Source organism: Argiope bruennichi, chromosome 10, assembly GCF_947563725.1.
Source record: "Argiope bruennichi chromosome 10, qqArgBrue1.1, whole genome shotgun sequence".
In the NCBI taxonomy this organism is placed as follows: Eukaryota; Metazoa; Arthropoda; class Arachnida; order Araneae; family Araneidae; genus Argiope; species Argiope bruennichi.
This window is the reverse complement of record NC_079160.1, coordinates 20471214-20492754: the sequence shown is the minus strand read 5'-3', so window position 1 is coordinate 20492754 and position 21541 is coordinate 20471214. Positions and strand designations below refer to the sequence as shown.

Here is a 21541-nt window from a genome sequence, read left to right as displayed (position 1 = left end):
GAAACATTTAGATGGAATCTACGACGTGTCCGAATGCGATGAAGACTCAAGAAATAATATCAGAAGATTTAAATAACCGTACGTAGAAACTGCATGAGGTCATCAATCCCGCTTCTTAAAGTCCGACATGCAATGAACTTAAATATTGCCCAAGTGACCTAGAGAGATTAAAGAGAGTTATTAGTTTTAAGGACACCATTTTCCGTTGATTTAATTTAAGATATACATAAATTTTACTGCAAATGTTACCGTAAAAGCATTTAAATACAATAAAAGTCAAAGCTAAAAATAACCAAATATTTTGAAGCAAAAATCGTCTGAAAAAGTTAAAGCTGAAAAACATATTTTTCAAGATGTGAATTTTCTCATATTTCAGACTATAGTTCATTTACTGGTACTATTACAGATATTATTCAAAAAATAGTAGTTTTGATTGCCATAAATGATAAGAATCTCACAAAATTCCATTCTGACCACATTTTATAGCATGTCTCTCGGAGACTGTTTAAGATAATACCGTACAAAGTCCAAATCGTCGTTTTTTTATACTGTCTCTGCTACAGCCTGTTATAAATCATGAAAATAAAGACCATAAATTGCAGTAAAACCTTGGAAATAGCACCTTCAACTCCTACTCCACTTTTATCTCAGATTTTAAGATTTTGTAATGTAGAGAGAGAAACATTATGTGCTAATTCTTTAATTCACCAGTACCTATCATTGTTCTCTGCTATTGAGTTTTGCAAAGAGACGTAAGTAATTTTTTCATTTTATCATGACAATTCAAAAGCTGTAATTTCATGTTATGCATGAGTGCATATCCATATTAAATTGCAAAACTCATTACGTCAATCCTTTAAAAGAATTTGTTTCCATAAAATAAACAGCAACTTTCTTTCCTGATAGAATAAAAGTATTTTGAGCAGTTTTAGATCTATTTCATGTAAATTAGAAACAAAAGATATGTTGATTCAATTCTCAAGTGAATCAGACTACAGTATCATTTAATCAATGTTTTAGTTGTATTCGAACTTGTAGATAATTTGTTCTTATGTAACACATCATTTTAATCATACTTTTCTTTATTCTTTTCATATTAGTAAAAAAAAAAAAAACCTGTCTATTTGACTATTCAGTTATTTTAGAGTACATTTTTTGTCATATAAATAATATTTTTGTATCAAATGGTTTAATCAATGGTTAAGTTATCATTGCCACATTGATTTTATCAATTCAAATCATACCCTTTAAGACAATTATGAGGTTTTTATTTTATTTTATTTATTTATTTATTTTGTATTTTGGAGAAAGTAACTTGAGAATTGATATTCTGTTTAGTTTTCTAATTCTGTTTAGCTTCAAGGTAAAGTTATACAAAAAAAAAAAAAAAAAATTCATTTAAATAGTAGTTTTTTTTTTGTTTTTTTATCAAACTAAAGCCCGTTTCCAAATACTTCATTGAATTCGAGTTTTACATTTAATTTACACCGTATCATTACAAGCTATAAATGAAAGGAGTTTTGTTGTTCAAAAGCATTGAACCGATTTGATTTCAAGGGACACTCTAATTTAATTAATGAATTTTCTTTGTAATGCTTTATTACTATGCAATTCACTAAGCATGACCTATTCAAATCATTCCTCAGATTAAACTTACATGAATGGAAGATGAATATTTTAATGCTTTACTATTAATTTATTACTTTACATGTGCCACTTTTGATTTTTTTTTGAAACGAAACTTCTGAAGAATGAGCAGAAAGAAGCTAAAATATTGTTCAAGCTCATACACTAATGAATGCACTATTCTCTTCCCATATTAAATTTTATTGCCTATTCTGACTAATCGATTTTTGATAAAGATATTTATGTTCTAGAAACTTGTGCAATCATTTAACCAGCTCATTTATCCAGTGCTTGAGTGCAATACGTATAATGAATATCAATTGTTCATTATTAGAGGATAGAATTTTCTTTTTCGAAAAATAGTATTATTCAAAGCAGCAACACAAATTACAGATGTCAATAAAATTTTTTATCAACAATACTTAGAGAACAAAATTTCAACACATTATAGAAAACAATTTGAAGTTTCGTTTGGATATATAGCAGCTTACTGATGTGATCTTCATTAATCCCTTGGATAGCATCCAAATGATATTCCATTTGATAACATGTACTAAGCTTTTTTATACGGAGTCCATTTGATAACATATACTGAGCATATTTGTGTGATAATTTATTTGACAACAAATACTGGATACATTTATGTGGTAATTTATTTGAAATTTATGTGGCAATTTATTTGACAAAAATACTGGATACACTTAGGTGGTAATTTATTTGATATTTATGTGGTAATTTATTTGATATTTATGTGGCAATTTATTTGATATTTATGTGGTAATCCCTTTGATAACGTATACTAAGCATATTTATGGGGAGTCCATTTAGTAACAGATACTGAGCATATTTGTATGGTAATTTATTTGGATACATTTATGCGATACTGGATACATTTATGTGATAATTTATTTTTTATTTTTGTGGTAATTCATTTAATAACGATTATGAGCATATTTATGTGATAGTTCATTTTACAATAGTTATTAAGCATATTTTGCCTTTAACCATCTAATTTTCATTAAATTAATTTTTGTGTCTTCATTTCATTCGGATATGTCAGACACCTTTGCCTGAAAAAGTGATCTAATTGATGATATTTATAGACAATTTTCCACATACTAATGAAATGTATTACTGCATGTATGTTCGTTCAAACAAAATTTTGAACTTTTTGGCCTCTGAACGTCTAGTTTTTATTAAATTACTTTTTGTGTCTTCATTTCATTAGCAAATATCCCAGATTTTTTCTTAATATCTCCTTTTCCTGAAAAAGTGAACGAATTGATGATACTCATAGACAATGTTTCACATACTAGCGAAATGGATTACTGCATGAATTTTGTCCATGTTTTCATGGAAATTCACATACAGGAATCTATAGAGTCAAACAAAATTTTAAACTTTATTGTATATCGTGTTCAAAATTTTTCTTCCCGCTGTGTTAACAAGAAAGTTATAACATTTTTTTTATCGATGCAATTATTTCTAGTAATTATGCATTAACTATTTGTTACTAAACTATTTGATTTTTATTGTTTTCTGTTTGTTTATTATTGTCACTAAACTGTTTGTTTATTTGTAGTTCTAGGATATGGCCATCAAAGAAGCAAAGTCCATCAAATATTAAAGCTACCATGAGATGAGTATCAATATATTTCCTTTTGGACTTTGAGCAAATCCTGATGAGTAAACATTCTGCAGTTTTATTGACTTCGATAAAAGAAAAATTACACATTTGGCGTACATTCTTGTAGTATGAACGCCAAATTTTGAATAATTTTGAAGCTTAATACTCTTTGTCGGAATGACAGTTTCATATTCACTGGATGTTGCCAAGGCACGGTTTGGAGGATTCACCAAATTACTGGGACGATGGAAAGGAAGCATTTACAAGATTATCTGGAGAGAATTCCTTCTCTTCTGCCTGGCCTATGCGCTTATCAGCGTTATATACAGAAATATACTCGATCCAATACAGAAGACGTAAGTTCTCGTTTTATTTTGGAAACAAGTTTTACAAATCATGGTGATGGTGATGATGATGATCATCATCATTTTCTTCTTTGTCATATTCTCTGAAATGATATTTAAATTTAAAGTCATCGAATAAATCTGTAAGAGATCTTCGAAATGAATGGGGATTTTGGCAAAATTTATTCTTAGTCTCGATTTATTCTTAGTCTTAGTCTCTTTCTTATTATATCGTAGCTAAATCTAATGGTATAATGAAATCATTAGAATGTATATAAAGTCACACACGCATAAAACTTGCATTAAATTGGACATAAAAACGAGGTTCTTTTTGAATTCTGCCTACCTTTAAGATGATTGAAAAAGATATCTTTTCTTAGTAACTGAGGAAAATATGTCAGCAAAAGATATACAAATAAATAAAAAGACGAGGCATTAAGAAGCACTATAAAGTAAAAATTATTCGTGGTATTGAGTGGTACACTAACAATGGATTATTCGCAAAATGACTAAAAAAACACATATCAATATGAAGTTTTAAAAATAATTTTTATTAACAATATAGTGCTTGCAAATACAATTACGACTTAATAAACAGTAAATTTCTGTATTAACAAGTAGTTGGTTTTCTTTTTAACTTTTCATTTAAGATTCTTTTTTTTCTTTTATCTTTTTTTAAAAATGATAATTAACGAAGAGTAAACGACCAATGACAAGATATTTAGAGGTAGTGATCTTTCTAATATGATGTAAGCAAAATCGAAAAAATACTTGAAGCTGGGGAATTGGTTCTTTGACTTTTCTTATTTTAAATATTTGATGATAATAAAGCTAATAATAATTAAATTTAGTATAAAAGGAATGAATCTGAATTCGATAAAAGATGTATTTTGATAATATGAAGGGATAGTTACCTTCCATTCCCGCATTAAAAATCAAGTGTAATTAAATTACATTTCTAACAAATAAAAAAATCTTTCTAGGCGTTTTCAAAGAAATTTTACGAAATTTTTTTTTTTAATAAAATATGTTCATAATTATAGTAAAAAAAACTGATTTTTTGAAAGTGAAACACTGTCTTGGTTTTTCATAATGTAATATAATTAAACCCTCACTTTTTTTACTTTTTTTTTGTAATTAAACATTAATGGATCATAATTGCCTTAAGAAAGTGAAAAGAGAAAATAATTGCGATTTTTTATAGAAAATAACTGTTTTAGTGGAAGAACTAACATAAAATGCTGTATTTTTTATTATTTGATTCCATAAATGCCGAATTCTTGAGTTTTGATAAAAAATTATGAAATAAAAATTTTAAAAGATTGATATGAGATAAGAATTATAAATACAATTATACTGCCTTTTAATTGAAAACACTCATTCATTCACCTTTTTTTAGAAGTAAAAAAGTATGAAGAGAAAGTATTTTTTCAGTCATACAATAAAACACTTTTAATTTCTATGCTTTTTAACATTCTGAATGCTCCTTCAAGAAATCCCTCAGGAACTAACCTTAAAAAGATCTTAGCAAATTAAACAAAAAAACTAAAGGATAATTCAGTTTATTAAGTAATGATAATTAAGACATATGCAATGCACTATACCAGCAATTATTTAATATTCGGAAAAATGTTAACTCGGATAATACACAACTAATGCAAATTAATTCTTTTGGATAACTTTATTGTTGAATTTTTAATATATATGCATATGCATTCTTTATACATATTCATAAGAATTTTTATTTTTTCCCAGTATGTTCGAAAAGCTAGTTTTGTTCGTTGATGGCTTCACAGATATGATTCCTCTCTCTTTCGTCCTGGGATTCTATGTTTCTTTGATTATTGGAAGGTGGTGGGGCCAGTATTCGACTATCCCTTGGCCAGACAGGTGAGTGCTAGTGACGTAAAAAAAGAAATTCAACCGTACGTCTTATCTTCATCAAATTTAATATCAGAAAATAAAAATGTTTGATTTTATATTTCTTTTTTGAATTTTTTCATAAGCATTTCGAAATTAATGAAATGTTAGTATCTCTCTTTTATTCAGAATATTTATATATATTTTTTTGTTGTGAAAACTATAATAGTTTATCAAGCATTGGGTATGCAGTTGTGATTGTCCTATTAAGCCAATTTGAATTCAAAACCGTTTTTAAAGCAAATTTCCCTTTTTAGAATTTGTTGATGCATCAAGTATGTATGCATCAAGAGATTCAGTGTTAATTAAATTTGCAGTCGTGATTTTGTGTAAAAAAGTTTTTTAAAATACCTTCTGTGTTACGAAAAGTTTCCGTAACACAACACTGAGCTTTATTTTTGAATTGATCCCCGTCGTTATTTTTGTGACATATTGCAATACAGGCCAAAATAGCATGAACTATTTGAAATCAGCGGGAGTGGTTGCTTAGAGATTTCCTCCTATACTCACCAATCACTTCGCATAAAATTATTGACCTTCTGTACGGGCGCAATTTGAGCAAATAGCAGTTTTTAAATATTGATTTTTGGCTTCAATCTATCAATTTTACTATCGCGTGAATACGCATTTTGAACGCCTTTTTGCCAGTCTAATAAAATTTACATTTGACAGAGCTGCAGTTCTATTCACAAAATAACACACCGAATTTCTTTAATTTAAGACATTCCGTTTATGAGTTTTATGAATTATTGAGATTTTATGATTACGAAAGAACAGACAGACAGGCAATCAACTTTTTGATAGATTTTTTTAACAATTTGATAATAATTTATATAATAAATCTGTGTACCATTTTTTTTTTTACCTAGGTCTTTGCATTTTAAATTTGGTGAGTTCACTTGTAATCGAATATTTAGATATACAGATTTCTGAGAATGTATTTACTTCAAAATTTGATAAAAATTTACAAATTTGATAAGAAATTTATATACCAAATTTCATTTGCCTAGCTTAAAATATTATCGTGTTCATAGATAGGCTTAATGCCAAAAATACATTTTTCACAAGGAAGATCTGAAACGTAGAGACGCTTCTAAATCTTGAGTTCTGAATTTATTCCTTAATACTTCATACACGAGAAAGTAAATAGTGCATTTCTGAGGTCTAATGGGTACCCAAACATATTTTTGGAATCATGACGTAGAATTAAAAAAAGTTTTAGGAAAATATCGTGTCACATTATAAACGGCGGTAAAGCAAAGAAAGCACTTCCCCACCTGGAATATGGCAAGAAATGTTTCATCGTAGTGATAGAGGGCGCTTTTTTAAATCAGGAAGGCACTGGATTCGTAGGGGGGGGGGTGATCTATTCCTTGTCTGTAATGTCTTAATGGTCCGATAACTTACCTTGTATTATTTTTTGTATTATGTCTTTTAAGCATCTGCATAAAGAATACTTTAAAAAATGTTTGTTGCATTTAAACTCTCTTGGCATTTCAAAATACATCATAAGTATTTTATGGGGGGGGGGAAATTGATTTTGGATACTTGTAACAGAATTTATAATTTTCTTATATAGTTTCTGTGTATTCTGAATATTAAAAAAAAGTTATTTTAATTAAAATAAATTGTAATGAAATTTATTTTAATATAAGCGAATATAATTTCCCCTTTTATTTCAAATTAACACGGAATTTAAAAAGTTGTGTCCTAATAAAAACATGGAAGTGTATGATATTAAGCATCAAATCTTGTGCTTAATCATAATCTACCTATCTAGTTCTAGCTAATCCAATGGGTTAGACATCGCTAGCGAGCCAAAAAGTTCCAAATTCTAAGTAATAATTAAAGGTTCCAACTCTCGAAGTAAATAACTAATGGTAAACAGGAAAATACCAAATACCATTTAGCGATAATGAAGAGTGATAAACTATTTCATAGGCTAATAGTATAATTTTGGTAATATTTATTTTATGGGATATTGGTACGATGTTGGAATTAAATATTGAACAATATAACAAAAGTCTCATGCCCTCACATTAATTCAATATTGTAAAACAATATTATTTGATATTTTTTATAATATTATACAATCTAGCGTGCTGTTCAGGGTATTAATACTGTTTTCTTTATTATGCCTAGAATTTGTTTCCTGATCGCATCATACGTCCACGGCACAGACGAACGTAGCCGCATGATTCGCCGAACTCTGGCTCGATATCTGATTCTGATCCAGGTTCTGACATATCAAGCGGTCAGCACTGCTGTCAAGAGAAGGTTTCCCACAACTCAGCACTTGGTAACTGCAGGTAAGGTTCAAATCCTTACTTTGAAAATAATGGAATTGTTTTATAAGTAGCAGAACATCGAATTTGGATTTAAGATTTACCACATATGCATATGATTCAACCAATTGGACGATATCAGTTTTTAAGTTAATGCACCTTTGCTTATTTAAGACACAGATACAGACTCTTGTTAGTGACATATTGTAAAGTTTGGGGTTTTTTGTTATTTGATACAGATGATTAGATTTTTGTTGTACTTGGTTTGCTGGTCTGTAGGTATTTTTTAATGGTTCAGGAGCCATTTGATGTACTTAATATTGAACTATTTGCTGCAGATATACATAGATAATTGGATGGGTCGTATGTAATTAGCCTTTTAATGCCTGCATTTGCCTGACAGTTATCGGAAGTCCTATGATGTAAGGTGGACTGTTAATTAGTGGGGCATCTGTTGGTAAAGTAATTATTTTATTTTCTTGTATTGAATGGAATATTAAATGTTATTTTCAGCGTTTAAATTTTTTTCATCTATCCAATAAGAGATTTTCGGGAGGAATTTGGGTAGTTTTACTTAGGATACTACATTTCGGGAACAAAAGAACAAGATATATTAGTGTATCCATATATTGAATAACTATCACATACTCTGCCGGTTTATATCTCGGCTTGTGAGCCGTAGGGTTTCAGATTCGAGACCCGATTCCACCGAAGAACCGTCGTGTAAGGGGGTCTGTTGCACGTTAAATACGTCATGCCAAACGGCCTCCCGCTGGTGTGGTGTGGTATGGAGTGGAGGGTGCCAGCTTAGGTGTCGTCCCCGTCATCTGACCGGGGTTCGAAATTACGAGGTCCGTCCCAAAATAGCCCTAGTGTTGCTTTACAACGGGACGTTAATATAACTAAACTAAACTAAACTAACTGCAGGTTTATATACTCAAAAGAAATCTATCCAATTTCTGTAGTACGTAGATGGTAGATTGAAGGCTAAATGTCTTCATAGGAATTTAATTACTTACATCAAACATTTCTTTGCGTATGTCGCAAGTCATTGAAAGTTCTTAGCATATAACTCATTTATTTTGTGATAGAACTCGGATATACTGATTAATTACAACTAAGTGGGATCTTCCAATTATGATATAAAAGATGTTTCAAAATGAAGGCAAGATTTTAATTGGTCAGCATTCATGCAGTAAAGTATTGGCAACCCTATTAAAAACATTTGAATGCTGATAGTTTAGGGTTAATAAAAATGGAACATTACACGATAGAAAAATGTGTTAACGCAAGATTTGAAATAAATAAAAAAAGTTCTTTTTTTTCTTTAAATGGTTGTGTTTTTATTGAATCGTAAATTACACATGATTGGGTTATGTATGGAAATAACACATATGACAAATGGCCTCCATGGCTTTATTGGCACATAAGCATTTGTCGAAATTTTCCATGACCAATTTGCATAAATGTGGCTGAATTTCGTCGATGCAGCGTTGAATTTCCTCTTTCAATTCATACATGCTTATGTGCTTGTTGGCATAGACCTCTGACTTCCAATAACCCCATAAAAAGAAATCCAATAGTGTTAAATCATACTATCTAGGGGGTCGATTCTCAAATTTTCGAGATGTGGCCGCCAGACTTTTATTATTTTTGAAATATTGTTCAACATTGAAAACACGTTGTTCTATAGTGTAACACTCCATTTTTACTAAACCTAAACTATCAGCTGTCAAATTATTTTTTTAATACGGTTGCCAGCACTTTACTGCACAAATGGTATAAAATTCAAATCTTGCGTTAATTTTGGGACACCTTTTATTTTGTGTCATATGAGAGATTGGGATTTATTTGAAATTATTTGAAATATTTTCAACAAATTTTGTCTGAATTTAAGCCATGATCAAAATGGGATGCTAAATCCACTTTAAAGCTGTTATAACATCTACTACTTAACCGGAAAAACTAAAATTTTCAGTGATGTTTTCCTTCATTACAATTTGAATTCAAATGTGAATTAGGTAAAGCAGAATATTGAAGCAATGGTGATTTAATTCCGAAACTGTCGCCAAATAACAGCTAAATGTGATGAGATGTGTGACTTCTAAAAATTTATATGTTTTTTTAAGACTCTTTATTTATAGTCAGACACAGGCATTGAAGGGAACAACAACCAATACTTCTCTTGTACTCACATAATATTAATATAACTGAAATGATAAATTTTTACTTTACCAATTTATAGCTTAAAGAGTGGTTTCACTCCCACCGGAGGCACCTCAAAAATGAGGATGAAAAGCTTCCAGGATGGGTTGGTTCTCGCCACCCTGGTGGGTGTAGAAAGACATGGGGGAGGGCTACTTCCCTTCGATGACGGGACTTATTTCCCAAGGGAAGGGTTGTGCTGTAGCCGGTGATGCCCTTAGGACTCAATCACAGTTTTTGCTAGTGTTGCTTTCGCGGTAGTCCTGTTATTCAGTTTTTTCCGAGTAGAAGTAGTTTAGTTTTTTCCGTGACTGGTGGGTCAAAGTAGTCAGTTTGTGGTTAGATAATGGTCGCCTATAATATCAATAAATATCAATCTCAATATTGAACGAAATATCAATTTCAGTACTGAAACAAATTCTTCTTTAAAAGGTGTGCGAGATTAGTAAGATAATCCCTTCAATACTACATTTTTGACCTTTCTTTGATCCATGTCTTTTGACCTTTTCTTTCTTTAAGACAATTTGTATTAAAGGAAAGGTCCAAATCATACATGTGAAATTTACAATGTCTCTAAAAAGCAAATGACAATGGAAATAAATAATGATTTTTCTCATCTTTTAAAAGGTATTTTTCAAATTCCAATTTTAACACCATTTGTTGGTAGTTCTAATAGCTATTTCTGTAAGCAGGTATTTTTAAAATGGGAAATAATATAAAAGCAGAAAATAATTTCCTGGATTACTTCTTTCCTGGATTTTCTTTCTTCAAAATTATTTACTGAATAGAAAACATTTTACATTCAAAACTCGAGTAAAGGAATTAAAACAAAGTTGTTGATTTTTAATGAAAAGAATTCTCTGATTTCCATGTAAATGATTTTTTTTGTTATTCAGTACGTAATATGCGCTTTGAATAATTTAATTGAAAGTTTTGGAAAAAGAATTAGGACTTTTTGTGGAACATTTCATTGCTAGAATGGATTCCATGCGAAGATTGTTATACGTTTAATGCGTGAAAAAGTCAAACTCTTCCAAGAATCACTAAAAAAAATTTTCGGTTGAAAAACTGACCATTTTTTTTGTAATGGTTTTTGGTTTCTAAAATATGAAAAGTTGAACTAAATTATGCTTTTCTTGTAGGAATTATGACTAAGGAAGAAAAATCTGTATTCGACAAAATATCTTTTTCGCACGGAAAATGGTGGATCCCGTGTCACTGGTTCTGTGCTTTAGCCACCAGGGCGAAAAAAGAAGGCAGAATTAAAGACTCTGTACTTCTGAATGGATTGTTCAAAGTGAGTGTTTTTTAATCATCATTTAATGAAAAAAAATATGATGGCATATCATAAACTGAAAGAGCGTGTTTAATTAATTATATATATAAAATGAGCGGGATTAGATTACAACTTTTGCCATTTTTATCAGAGATTTTTCGTTCTTTTATCTTAGTATTCACTTGCGCTAATTTCTTTACAAATATTGTTGAATATTGATTTATATAGATAAAACTTTTTCGCTTATGAATGATATAAAATTTTATTCGCTAGGACGACAAATGATATGTTTTTAGGATAGAAAAATATTTATACAAGATGATTATCAATGTCCTCTTAAGTCCTTTATGTTCAAAGCGCCGTTTTGTATAATCAGGAAAATAAGGTGTAACTATAGTAAACTCACTATGCTGAATGTATCGAGACAGATTACAGCACCCTCAGCGGTGAAATAAAGCAGTTAAAAAAATAGATAGGCTAAAATATCCAGTTAGAAAAATATACACTATATTATAATAAAAACACACAAAAAAAGGTCCATGAAGTTATTTGTAAAATTGGTGGATAAATTTGAGATTGAAATTATAAACTTTTCGTGACTTGAAAAAAAGAGTTCGTCATCCCCCCCCTCCTCCGAAGTTCGTTTTTCAGATTGTTATTATTATTATTTTTTACATTCTGCTTTGCTTAAATTTCACTTCACCTTTGCTGAACTTGGAAAAAATGCATTATTATATCGGAGAATATATTTTTCAATTTAAGACCGACCCTTTAGATGGACACAAGTATTTGTTTTTAAATTTGCTTACCTTATTTAATCAATCGAATTCGAAATCAGTCTAAAGTCTCCGTAACAAGTAATTTTCTAAACTCCAATGTAATATAATTATATTGGAATTATTTTATAATATCTAAATAACTCCACCGTGCTTCTCAGTATTCTTTTTTAAAGACACAACACGGAACTTCAAATATATTTCAAATGATTATCCAAAATAGCATTTTTATTGTGAACTAAAACAATCACTCTTTTATTTCAGGAGCTACTCGATTACAGAAACTCATGCGCTATTATGTTTGGATACGACTGGATAAGCGTTCCTTTAGTTTACACCCAAGTATGCTGAAAATGTTCTATGGATTTTAATTTTTATTAAATACAGATATATGTTAAGATGAAGCAAATGGATGATATTGTATTTATCTGAATTATACTAGATGAATTATAATTATTATATTATTTAATTAATTGGTTTTCTTATTCTAAAATATCACTAACAAGTTGTTTCAGATAGCTTTGTTTAGATTCGTTGTTTTTTAATGAATAAACATACATTTTTGAATGGTGATATAATTATTTTTTCTTTTCAGGTTGTCACTATTGCCACTTACATGTACTGCATAGCGTTGATTATTGGACGCCAATATTTGGATCCTTCGAAGGGATATCCTAAAAATGACATCGACCTCTACATTCCTTTTTTCACTTTGCTTCAATTTTTCTTTTACGTCGGATGGTTGAAAGTATGAAATTAATATTTTGAGTTAGTTCTATTTTTATATTGTAAAAAATTTCTCAAGAATAAAATTTATATATTTTTTAATCACAAATCTATACACCAAGAACGCTGCACTCTGTTTTTTTGACTCTAAATAATAGATAGCAATGTTTATTGATAACTTTCAAGGATATATTGCAGTAAACTAAGTATTTGTCCGTAAAAGATTGATTCCTTTCTTTATTTAAATTTTTGTCCAATTTCTCATTGCATAAAAGATGATTCAGACTAAATGTTCAATAATTTAAAGACATATCAGAACCTACGTTTATAATGTGTTTAGGGTCGGGATAGCCTATTTGGTAGAGCATTGAATTCGCGTCTCTTGGGTTGCGAGTTCGAACCCCGCTGGCCGACGACTATCCTTGTATGTGGTGGCTGTCACACGTATAAATCTATCGTGGTTACAAATGTTAAATTGCATTTCTGTACTGAATTGTCTTCTGAATAAGCGTTCTTTCCAAGCGTTAAAAATCGCTTAACTGCTTGTTGCCTTACTGTTATTGCCATTCTCATAGTATGCTGCGTTAACCCAGCAAACTCATATTTCAATTATTTCTTGGCTTTTCATTATTGTTTTTATAGCAAATTATTGAATAGATCTTCTGAATCATACATTCTAATGAGTTCAAATGCACTATATTTTCAATCAAAATTAAAATTTCTTTATTTTATATTAATACAGGGCGCTTTAAAAGATTATTCACTAACCTTTAGATCAGTCTTTATAAAATTAAATGATTTTTACCATGGAACATAAAATTACAAATGCAGAGATTAACAGTTAAAGCGGAGCTCTTTGTCAGTGATTTCCATAAAAGAAATCAGATAAAATACAGGAATATATAAATATTATTACATGAAATCAGTACTTTGATTATTCTTTTCAACTGTCAGCTTTTCATAGGTTGCAGAACAGATTTTGAATCCCTATGGAGAAGATGATGATGACTTCGAGCTAAACTGGTGTCTAGATAGAACAGTGCACGTAAGTCACGAGCTTTTCTTTAAGCATTTATTTTACTCAAAACAGTTTCATTCAACGTCAAACATCGCATAGGATGCATAAGTGTATATAAATATTGGATCACATCTTAGTCTTTTTCTATTCATTCTATTGCATTTCCGCATTAATTATGTCAACTGATCTTTTCAAAGATCATAAATTGTAAAAGAAATCACAATTAATATCACAAGAATAAATATATATTTATAGTATTACTGTGAGTCGGTAGGTATGCTGCCTTTACTTACAACCGCCAATAATGTGAATTTTTCATGAATACTTTTAAAACATTCAAGTTTTGTAGTGTGTGTTCAACACCGGAAATCAGGTCCGAATTAATTTTCGTTGGGGCCTTTAAACTTCACAAGTTTCTGGAGCCCCTTTCCTCATCCATACCAGACCATATATATATTTTTTATTGATTTTATTTTGGAATCTATGTAATGTAATGTAAGAAACATCAACATTTTATGGAATACCTAGGTATTTTATAGAATGCTAGGCGTTTTCAGCCAAAATTATTTTATCCTTTTCCTAGGCATTCTATATAATGATTAGGCATGGCAAATGCTATTTAAATAAAGTACATACCAAAATTTCGATCCTATCGAACTTTCGATTTTTATCGAAATTTCGATACTGAGCGAAATTTATGACACCGAGAATATGGCTGGAAATATCATCTGATTGGATTTGGGGGCATCTCTCTGGAAACAGTTTTGGATGGGGCACATATGTAGATGCATTGATAGAACTTTATTATTCGATTTTTTTTTCATATTGTATAAGAGTGAAATATGTGTTGAAATGCTTATTGTTTTCACTTTTTATTTCATGTGCTTTGATATATTTTAAAAATGTATAATTGTATAATTTACATATATTTATAAGGTAAATTATACAATAATATTTAATATATATTTATATATATTTAAAATGTGTAATTTCTCAGAGCTTTATGCACCTAAAATATTGCTTCATTTTTATAATATATTATTTATTAATTTATTTTACTTTGAGCTTATGATTCCTTTTCGTTTTAGTAGCATGGCTGTGCTATAAATTTTATACAGATAAAATGGGCAATGCTATTAGAAATATATGGTGGGATGATAAATGTTTTTTCTTGGACTTATTTCAGATTATATGATTAGATATGTTGCTCTTCTTCTATACTCCTTCACAATGCAAAAATATTTTTTCTTTTCAAATATTGAATCATTTGAAATGTCTGAAAAATATCCCCCATTTAAATTACTTAAGATATTTTTGTTGAATTGTTTTATTTTATTTTTACAATGAAGATAATTTTTAAATGCAGTTTTCCAATCTATAATTGTCTTTCATATAACATTTTTAATACTCTAATTTTCAATTTTTAAATCGTTTTTTACAATATTTTAAATTTTGACATAATAACCAGAAATGTTATTAATATTGAAAAACATAAACATTCTGTTTGGATATTGGTTATGTTTTCGAGGAGTTTATGTTAATGAAGATGGACATGGGAGCCTTTTTTTATTTGTCTATGTCTTCTAACTGCCTCTGAATTGAAAGGCTATGTTAAAAATTTTTATGTATTTCAGTATTTTTTCATATATGCGTTAACACTCCACAATGCTTGATATTTATAGATATTTCGGAATTACCATTTTTAATTTCTGAAATTTTGTCTTTAAACTTTCTTAGTTCCACCATACATTTAGTTCAAATTTTGATCTCTATCTATATCAAATCTGTCACTGATTAAATAAAAATTTATGCTATTCATTAATTCATTTAATTTTTCATGATATCAGACTTAAGATTTTGAATTCGTAATTCATCAAAACTACTTAACTTAGCATGCGAAGGCACAAAGACTTTCTTTCGTTTGTATGTATTAATGCACTGAAATTTTCTAAATTTATATTAAAGAAGGTAACATTTTAAAATTTACTCCATTATTCTAGAAATAAAATAGTATGATATAACTAGAAATGCGGACATAGCTGAAACGAAATGATATTTACAGCACTCTCTTTTGAAAATATTTAAATATCATTATATTTTAACTATTTTATTGGAAAGGAAGATTTGAATATTCTTATATTATTATTGAAAATTAGTAAGGTAACTGAAAATTGTTCTGTTTGGTTAGTATGTTAATTTATAAATCATTATTGCAATAAATAAATAATAAAGTCACGATATATTCAGAAATATCGATTTATTTTGGACGATATATCGCGAAGACGAAATTAAGTCATCTGCTAGCCTTACTCAGATGTAGGATAATATTTTAAAATTAATCAAACAATGAAAGTAATATCTCAAAAGTTAATAGAATAAAGTAAAATATCATAAAAGTTAGTATATCGATAGCTATTGTCCATGCATAATATATGTTGCAAATTCAATTAAAATCTGAATTATTTGGCATTTACTTTTGACAGTCTATTTTAGAGACAATAACATTTCCATATTTATTTTCTAGATTGTTTACCTTACAGTCGATAACCTTCAACTGAAGCACCCAAAAGTCACCAAAGATTTCTTCTGGGACGAAATAGAACCCATTCTTCCTCAGACGAAACAATCGGCAAAATTCTTTGATCAGCCCCTATTAGGTTCAGCACATGATTTAGAGTGAGTATATTCTATAGTATTCTGTCAGGGCAACTCTAATTACTTTTTGCAACGTTCTTTTTTCCATTGCAGGTTGATTGATTGCAACATTCTTTCAGTTCAGCAGTTTTCTTTTAATTCAAATTAATTGATTACATTAAATTACTGATAATTAAATGAAATTAAGTATTATTTTAGTGGGATACACTATATATATAATACTTTAAATAATTAATGAATCTTTCTTTTATTAATCAATCTATAAAATCAGTAACATCTGTCGTGTCTTACGTTTTTATATTTTATTTCTTATTATCTTATCTTAAATTTAATTTTTTATATACAAGTGATTCTCTAATATCCATCTAAAATAAAAATAATTTATTCTAAAAAAAAGAAAAAAGAAACAGGAATACTTAACTTTTGCAAGCCATTGCAAATGGGTGTCTGCTATATTCAACTATGATCCGTGTGCATAATGAAAATTTCGAATACTCTGCAAACAAATAAATTTTGAAAGAACTAAAATGTTTTGCTTATTTTAAAATTGTATTAGCTGTTTTCGGCGATTAGCTCTTGCCGCACTATGTCAATAGTATTAATTCAATCATGCCAAATAACATTCGATGTATTACATCTTATCATAACAAAAAAGATTTTATTTTAAATTATGCTTGCACAATTAATTTTATAATATCTATAACTGTAACTGTATTTAAAAGCCTTATAAACATAGAAGACTCCGAATGGTTTAGTTATATTTACAAACTGGCGAAATTAATTAGCAAATCCGGTACATTTGAGTCTGGGGGGTTTGTTAAAATTCTATTTTGCGATATCTCTAAAACTTCAGAATGATGAGGATAGGTGACAATTGATGACTTATCTAAATCCAAGAGCTTTAATATAAAAATAATTGCTTCATCAATATAGTGTTTGGAAAACTCTATCGAATTTTTTACCATAAAAAATGCACGACAAAATAGCGTTTTTTTTTTTTTTTTTTGAGATTTTTCTCGAAATTGCATGATGCTCAGGGGCAAACGACGTTTAACGATGTATATTGCCTGTGTTTTCATTTGAAATAAAAACTAGCAAAATCAGTCCAGTGGTTGGGATTGGAGACTATTTTTTTCGTTTTCAGTATTATTTTAAATATATAGATGCCTTCATATTACAAAGTGCACATAGTTTTTATATTTAATTTAGACATAATTTTTTTATAAGAAATATATGTAATGTTTTCAATATTGGTGTTTCTTTTTTTATATTATTTTTTTAAAACATTGAAACCTGTTGATTGCCTGAAACCTGCACTGATTTAATAGTCCAAAAAATATAAATAAGAGCGTGATTAGCAGAAAAGAATAGACAGTAAGCATCTATAGGATTCCGACCAATACTGCTTTTTTTTTTATCTGATCTACTTTTCCACTACATTAGAGTCTACACGTCTGTTGTGCTTTAGAGTCTGTTGTGCTTTATTTAAATAAATTATTTCAGTATAAAATAATATAACTTGCCTATCTACTTGCTAAACTACATAACACATAAACACAGAGTTTTTTAGAATGATCTGTAATACCACCTGGTTCATGTCTAATACCTATACATTAGAGCCTATATAATAGAGCCCTAGAGTACTTTTCCATAAAAGAATCTGGCAATTAAATTTTGCCAAAATATTGATAATAATGAAAACGAGATAACTATTGTAATTCCGAAATATGACACAGATTCTAAGAATAAAAGACCTCGTAACATAATATTTTCTCCGATGTTTTTTTCCCTAAAGGACACTTCTTAATTTACTACTAACAATAATTAGTGTCATTTATTTTTTACAAAAACTTTCATGAGAAATCACATTTCTCTCTGAAGATAAAACTTTCATTAATCAATTGCTCAAAAGCCTTAATCTTTAAATTTTCTACTGCAGCATATCCCTATTCTCCAATCTTCTAACCAACCAATAGTAAAATCAGCTTTTGTATTCACTCGCACATTCTCTCCTGCCATAAGCAAGGTCTTAAGCCGCGTTCCGATGGCCTCTCTGCGTCTTCAGACTGGCACATTTTTTCCTCTCTTGTGGTCTTCTGGTGTTCTTTGATGTCACTGTTCATTTTACCAATAATTTTCGGGAAGCTCTAGACCGACATCCAAAGGCGGGGTGGCCCTACAACGGGTCAGTTGGCAGATTTACGACCAAATCCGTAAAGCCATGGGTCGTAGAGACGGTGCTTTAGAGAATTTAGGGCATTTTGCTTATAAAGCAGGCATTCAAACAATCAGGATTGGAGATAAGTCTAACATCGAGTCAGGCACTCCATGAATTCATTTTTACTTTAAGACCGAATTCTACACATACTGACAGAAAGTAAATCAAATTTATATTTTTCAACTCATTAATTCAAACGATTAATGAAAATGAGACACAAGCTATGTATTCTCTATAGGAGTAATTATTGTGCATACTTAAAAGTACAAATACAAAATTTGATAAATTACAAAAAATAAAATCTGAAATTACGCAAATTTTTAACATATATTTTTAAACTTTTCAGTATTAAAGAACAAGATTGTATAAATTGGTCTTTTTTATTTAAAACACAAATAATTTTTCATTCTCTGTTCCACAGGGTTGAAGAAGCAGATTATCTTCCAATAGAAGAATTCCTGGAGCATGACGAAGAAGGGAATATATATAAAAGTGGCTCCGTTAAAAAAGAAAATGAATACAGGCCTTCGTTAATCAGAAGACTTCTCAGCTCAAAGTCCCGCAAGAGTCGGCGCAGAACAACACTTCGCAAAGAAAACAGCTCAAACAACTCTCCTGGCGCTCAAGGTTACACGAACGCTGGATTCGAATCGAACAGTGTTTCGAACATTAGAACGCCTCTTTCTGGCTCGAATACCAGCTTGAATAATGCCATTTCAACCAATCCTTCAAACAGTCATAAGCCCAAGGAATCCTTCAGGCCAAACAGCCTTAATCTTCAACGAGTTAAGGCTTTCCATTTGCAAGACGATGAGAAAGAAACCCACCAGCAACAGGTTCGCCATTCCGCTCCGCCAACCCCGTCCGAAGACAAAGACATTCCTGTGAGTAAAACTATCAGTGCCCCACACATTAACTTCATTGAGAGATCTCAACCCTCCTCTCCAGTGACTGAAGATGAGAATCTGGAAGCAGATTTCGAAGAATCCGAAATGGACAGGATTTTGATGCCAGCCATTCCTGAAGAGATTTCTAGAGCGGCGTCTCTCACTAATGTAGAAGCAGATGCTAGTGTTAATCCAAATTCACTAAACCAGCTTAAAAATGTCCAGCATTTAATAAACGAAGCGAACAAGGCACTGAATGAGTTGAATAATTCAGTAAAAGCCAAGAAATCTGATTTCAGTCAAGAATCAAAAGACGATGAACCTTGCTGTTCAACAGATAATGAAACTGCCCCCAATATGAGAAGTGTTGATGAGGAAATAGTAAATGAATCAGATAATAAAAAGGAAGAAAACATGGCAGATAGTAAACCGATAGTTATTGATATTGATGAATATAAGGTATAGTATTCAAGAACTACCAAAAGATCTGAATGAACCTTAACCTTTAACCCTATAATTTCCATAATTCTATATTAGTACAGATTGTAGAAATTTTTTCTGCTATTAATAAAATATTACCGACAAATATTATTTTCCATATATACAATTCTTATATAAATTTCTATTAAATTTCGAATTTTTTCTTGTGAATTACATTATTTTCCTCATTTGACAACCACTTCAGTTGAGAACATCATTTATATCATAAATTTATTTAATTTTATTTTGTTGGGTATACATTTAATTTTTCTTTCTCGACAATAATGCCTGATTTTTTACATTTCAGTCAAAAATAATTAAGATTTTTTAAAATAAATGTTTGAATTATTAATTGTATGAAAAAACGTGGAACCTTTTCTGGAACTGTCATATCAACAGAAGGCAATCTAGATTGTTCTGTACATACAATATGAATTGGAAATAATTACAAAAAAATATGTACAAATAAAATCATTTTCATGTCTCTTTCCATTCTTTTAATGCGTCATCTTATGTTTACTATATTTCTTCATTATATCCAGTTTTCAAATAAAATAAAGATTTCTTTCTTTGGAATCGTTAAATTTAATTTTAAACAAAATGCGTATAATTTTGACTTTTATTGAAACCAATTTCATAAATATATTCATTTTAAGTTCTTAATTTATAATATATTTATACTATTATACTGGACAGAAGACTCGGACTTCTGTCCAGTATTGCAGAGAAAACAAGTATTATTACAAGTATTGCGGAGTATTGCAGAGAAATTGCAAGGTAATTTCAAAGTATTATATGATCATCCGATTAGATATCGAGCTAATAAAAACAGCTTCTGCATTTTCGATCAAAAGTCTAAAAGCTTGTGGGGTTTTGAGGCCAAAATAACTCGAATGGCTTTGATCGCATTTAAATGGCCGACGAATATATTATATGGAAGCTAAAAGTCTTAGAGGAGGAAATAGATGAGCCATATGTCTTAAAGGGGAGTTTAAAATTTTCATTTTCCTTAAACATCTTAACCATTGAGGGAACAGAAATGTTTCAAATAAGGTGAGAAATTATAATCATAATGAAAATTTTTCTACTAAAATCTTTCTGATACTGCCCCTGCTTAAATGATAAGAGTCAATAATTCTAGTAATATATAAGTTTGAACTACAAAATATTGTTCTTAACATTTCGAAGGAGCCATGATCGTGATATTTTTTCAGCTTCAATGCAGATGATTGGTTGTTCGATTTGATGAACGATTCATCGTGTGTATGAGTATTATATCTTCATTTAATCTAAACAAATAAAGAATGTAACCTTAGAGTTGAAAATTTTTTCTCTGTAGTTATACAATATCAACAAACTCTCAATAAACTGCAAGAAAGTATATTCAATGAACTCCGTAAAATAATCCTTAACCGTCGTTGCAAAATGTGTCCAATTTTGACTTAAACATTTGAACCAGCTTTTATATCAAATGATTCTCCTTCAGTTACGGAGAAAA

The 21541-nt window shown here is 29.7% G+C and overlaps 1 protein-coding gene across 1 annotated transcript; it reads left to right on the top strand.

Annotated features, from left to right (window-relative positions):
- The first annotated feature begins 618 nt into the window (after positions 1-618).
- Positions 619-20520, top strand: LOC129989364 (bestrophin-4-like). The gene is made up of 10 exons (XM_056097854.1): positions 619-752; positions 3209-3609; positions 5353-5487; positions 7660-7826; positions 11150-11304; positions 12324-12401; positions 12655-12807; positions 13750-13830; positions 16328-16479; positions 19098-20520. Exons 2-10 carry the CDS (start codon positions 3431-3433, stop codon positions 20026-20028), a joined length of 2031 nt encoding a protein of 676 aa, XP_055953829.1. The 5' UTR covers positions 619-752; positions 3209-3430; the 3' UTR covers positions 20029-20520.
- Positions 20521-21541: the final 1021 nt, after the last annotated feature.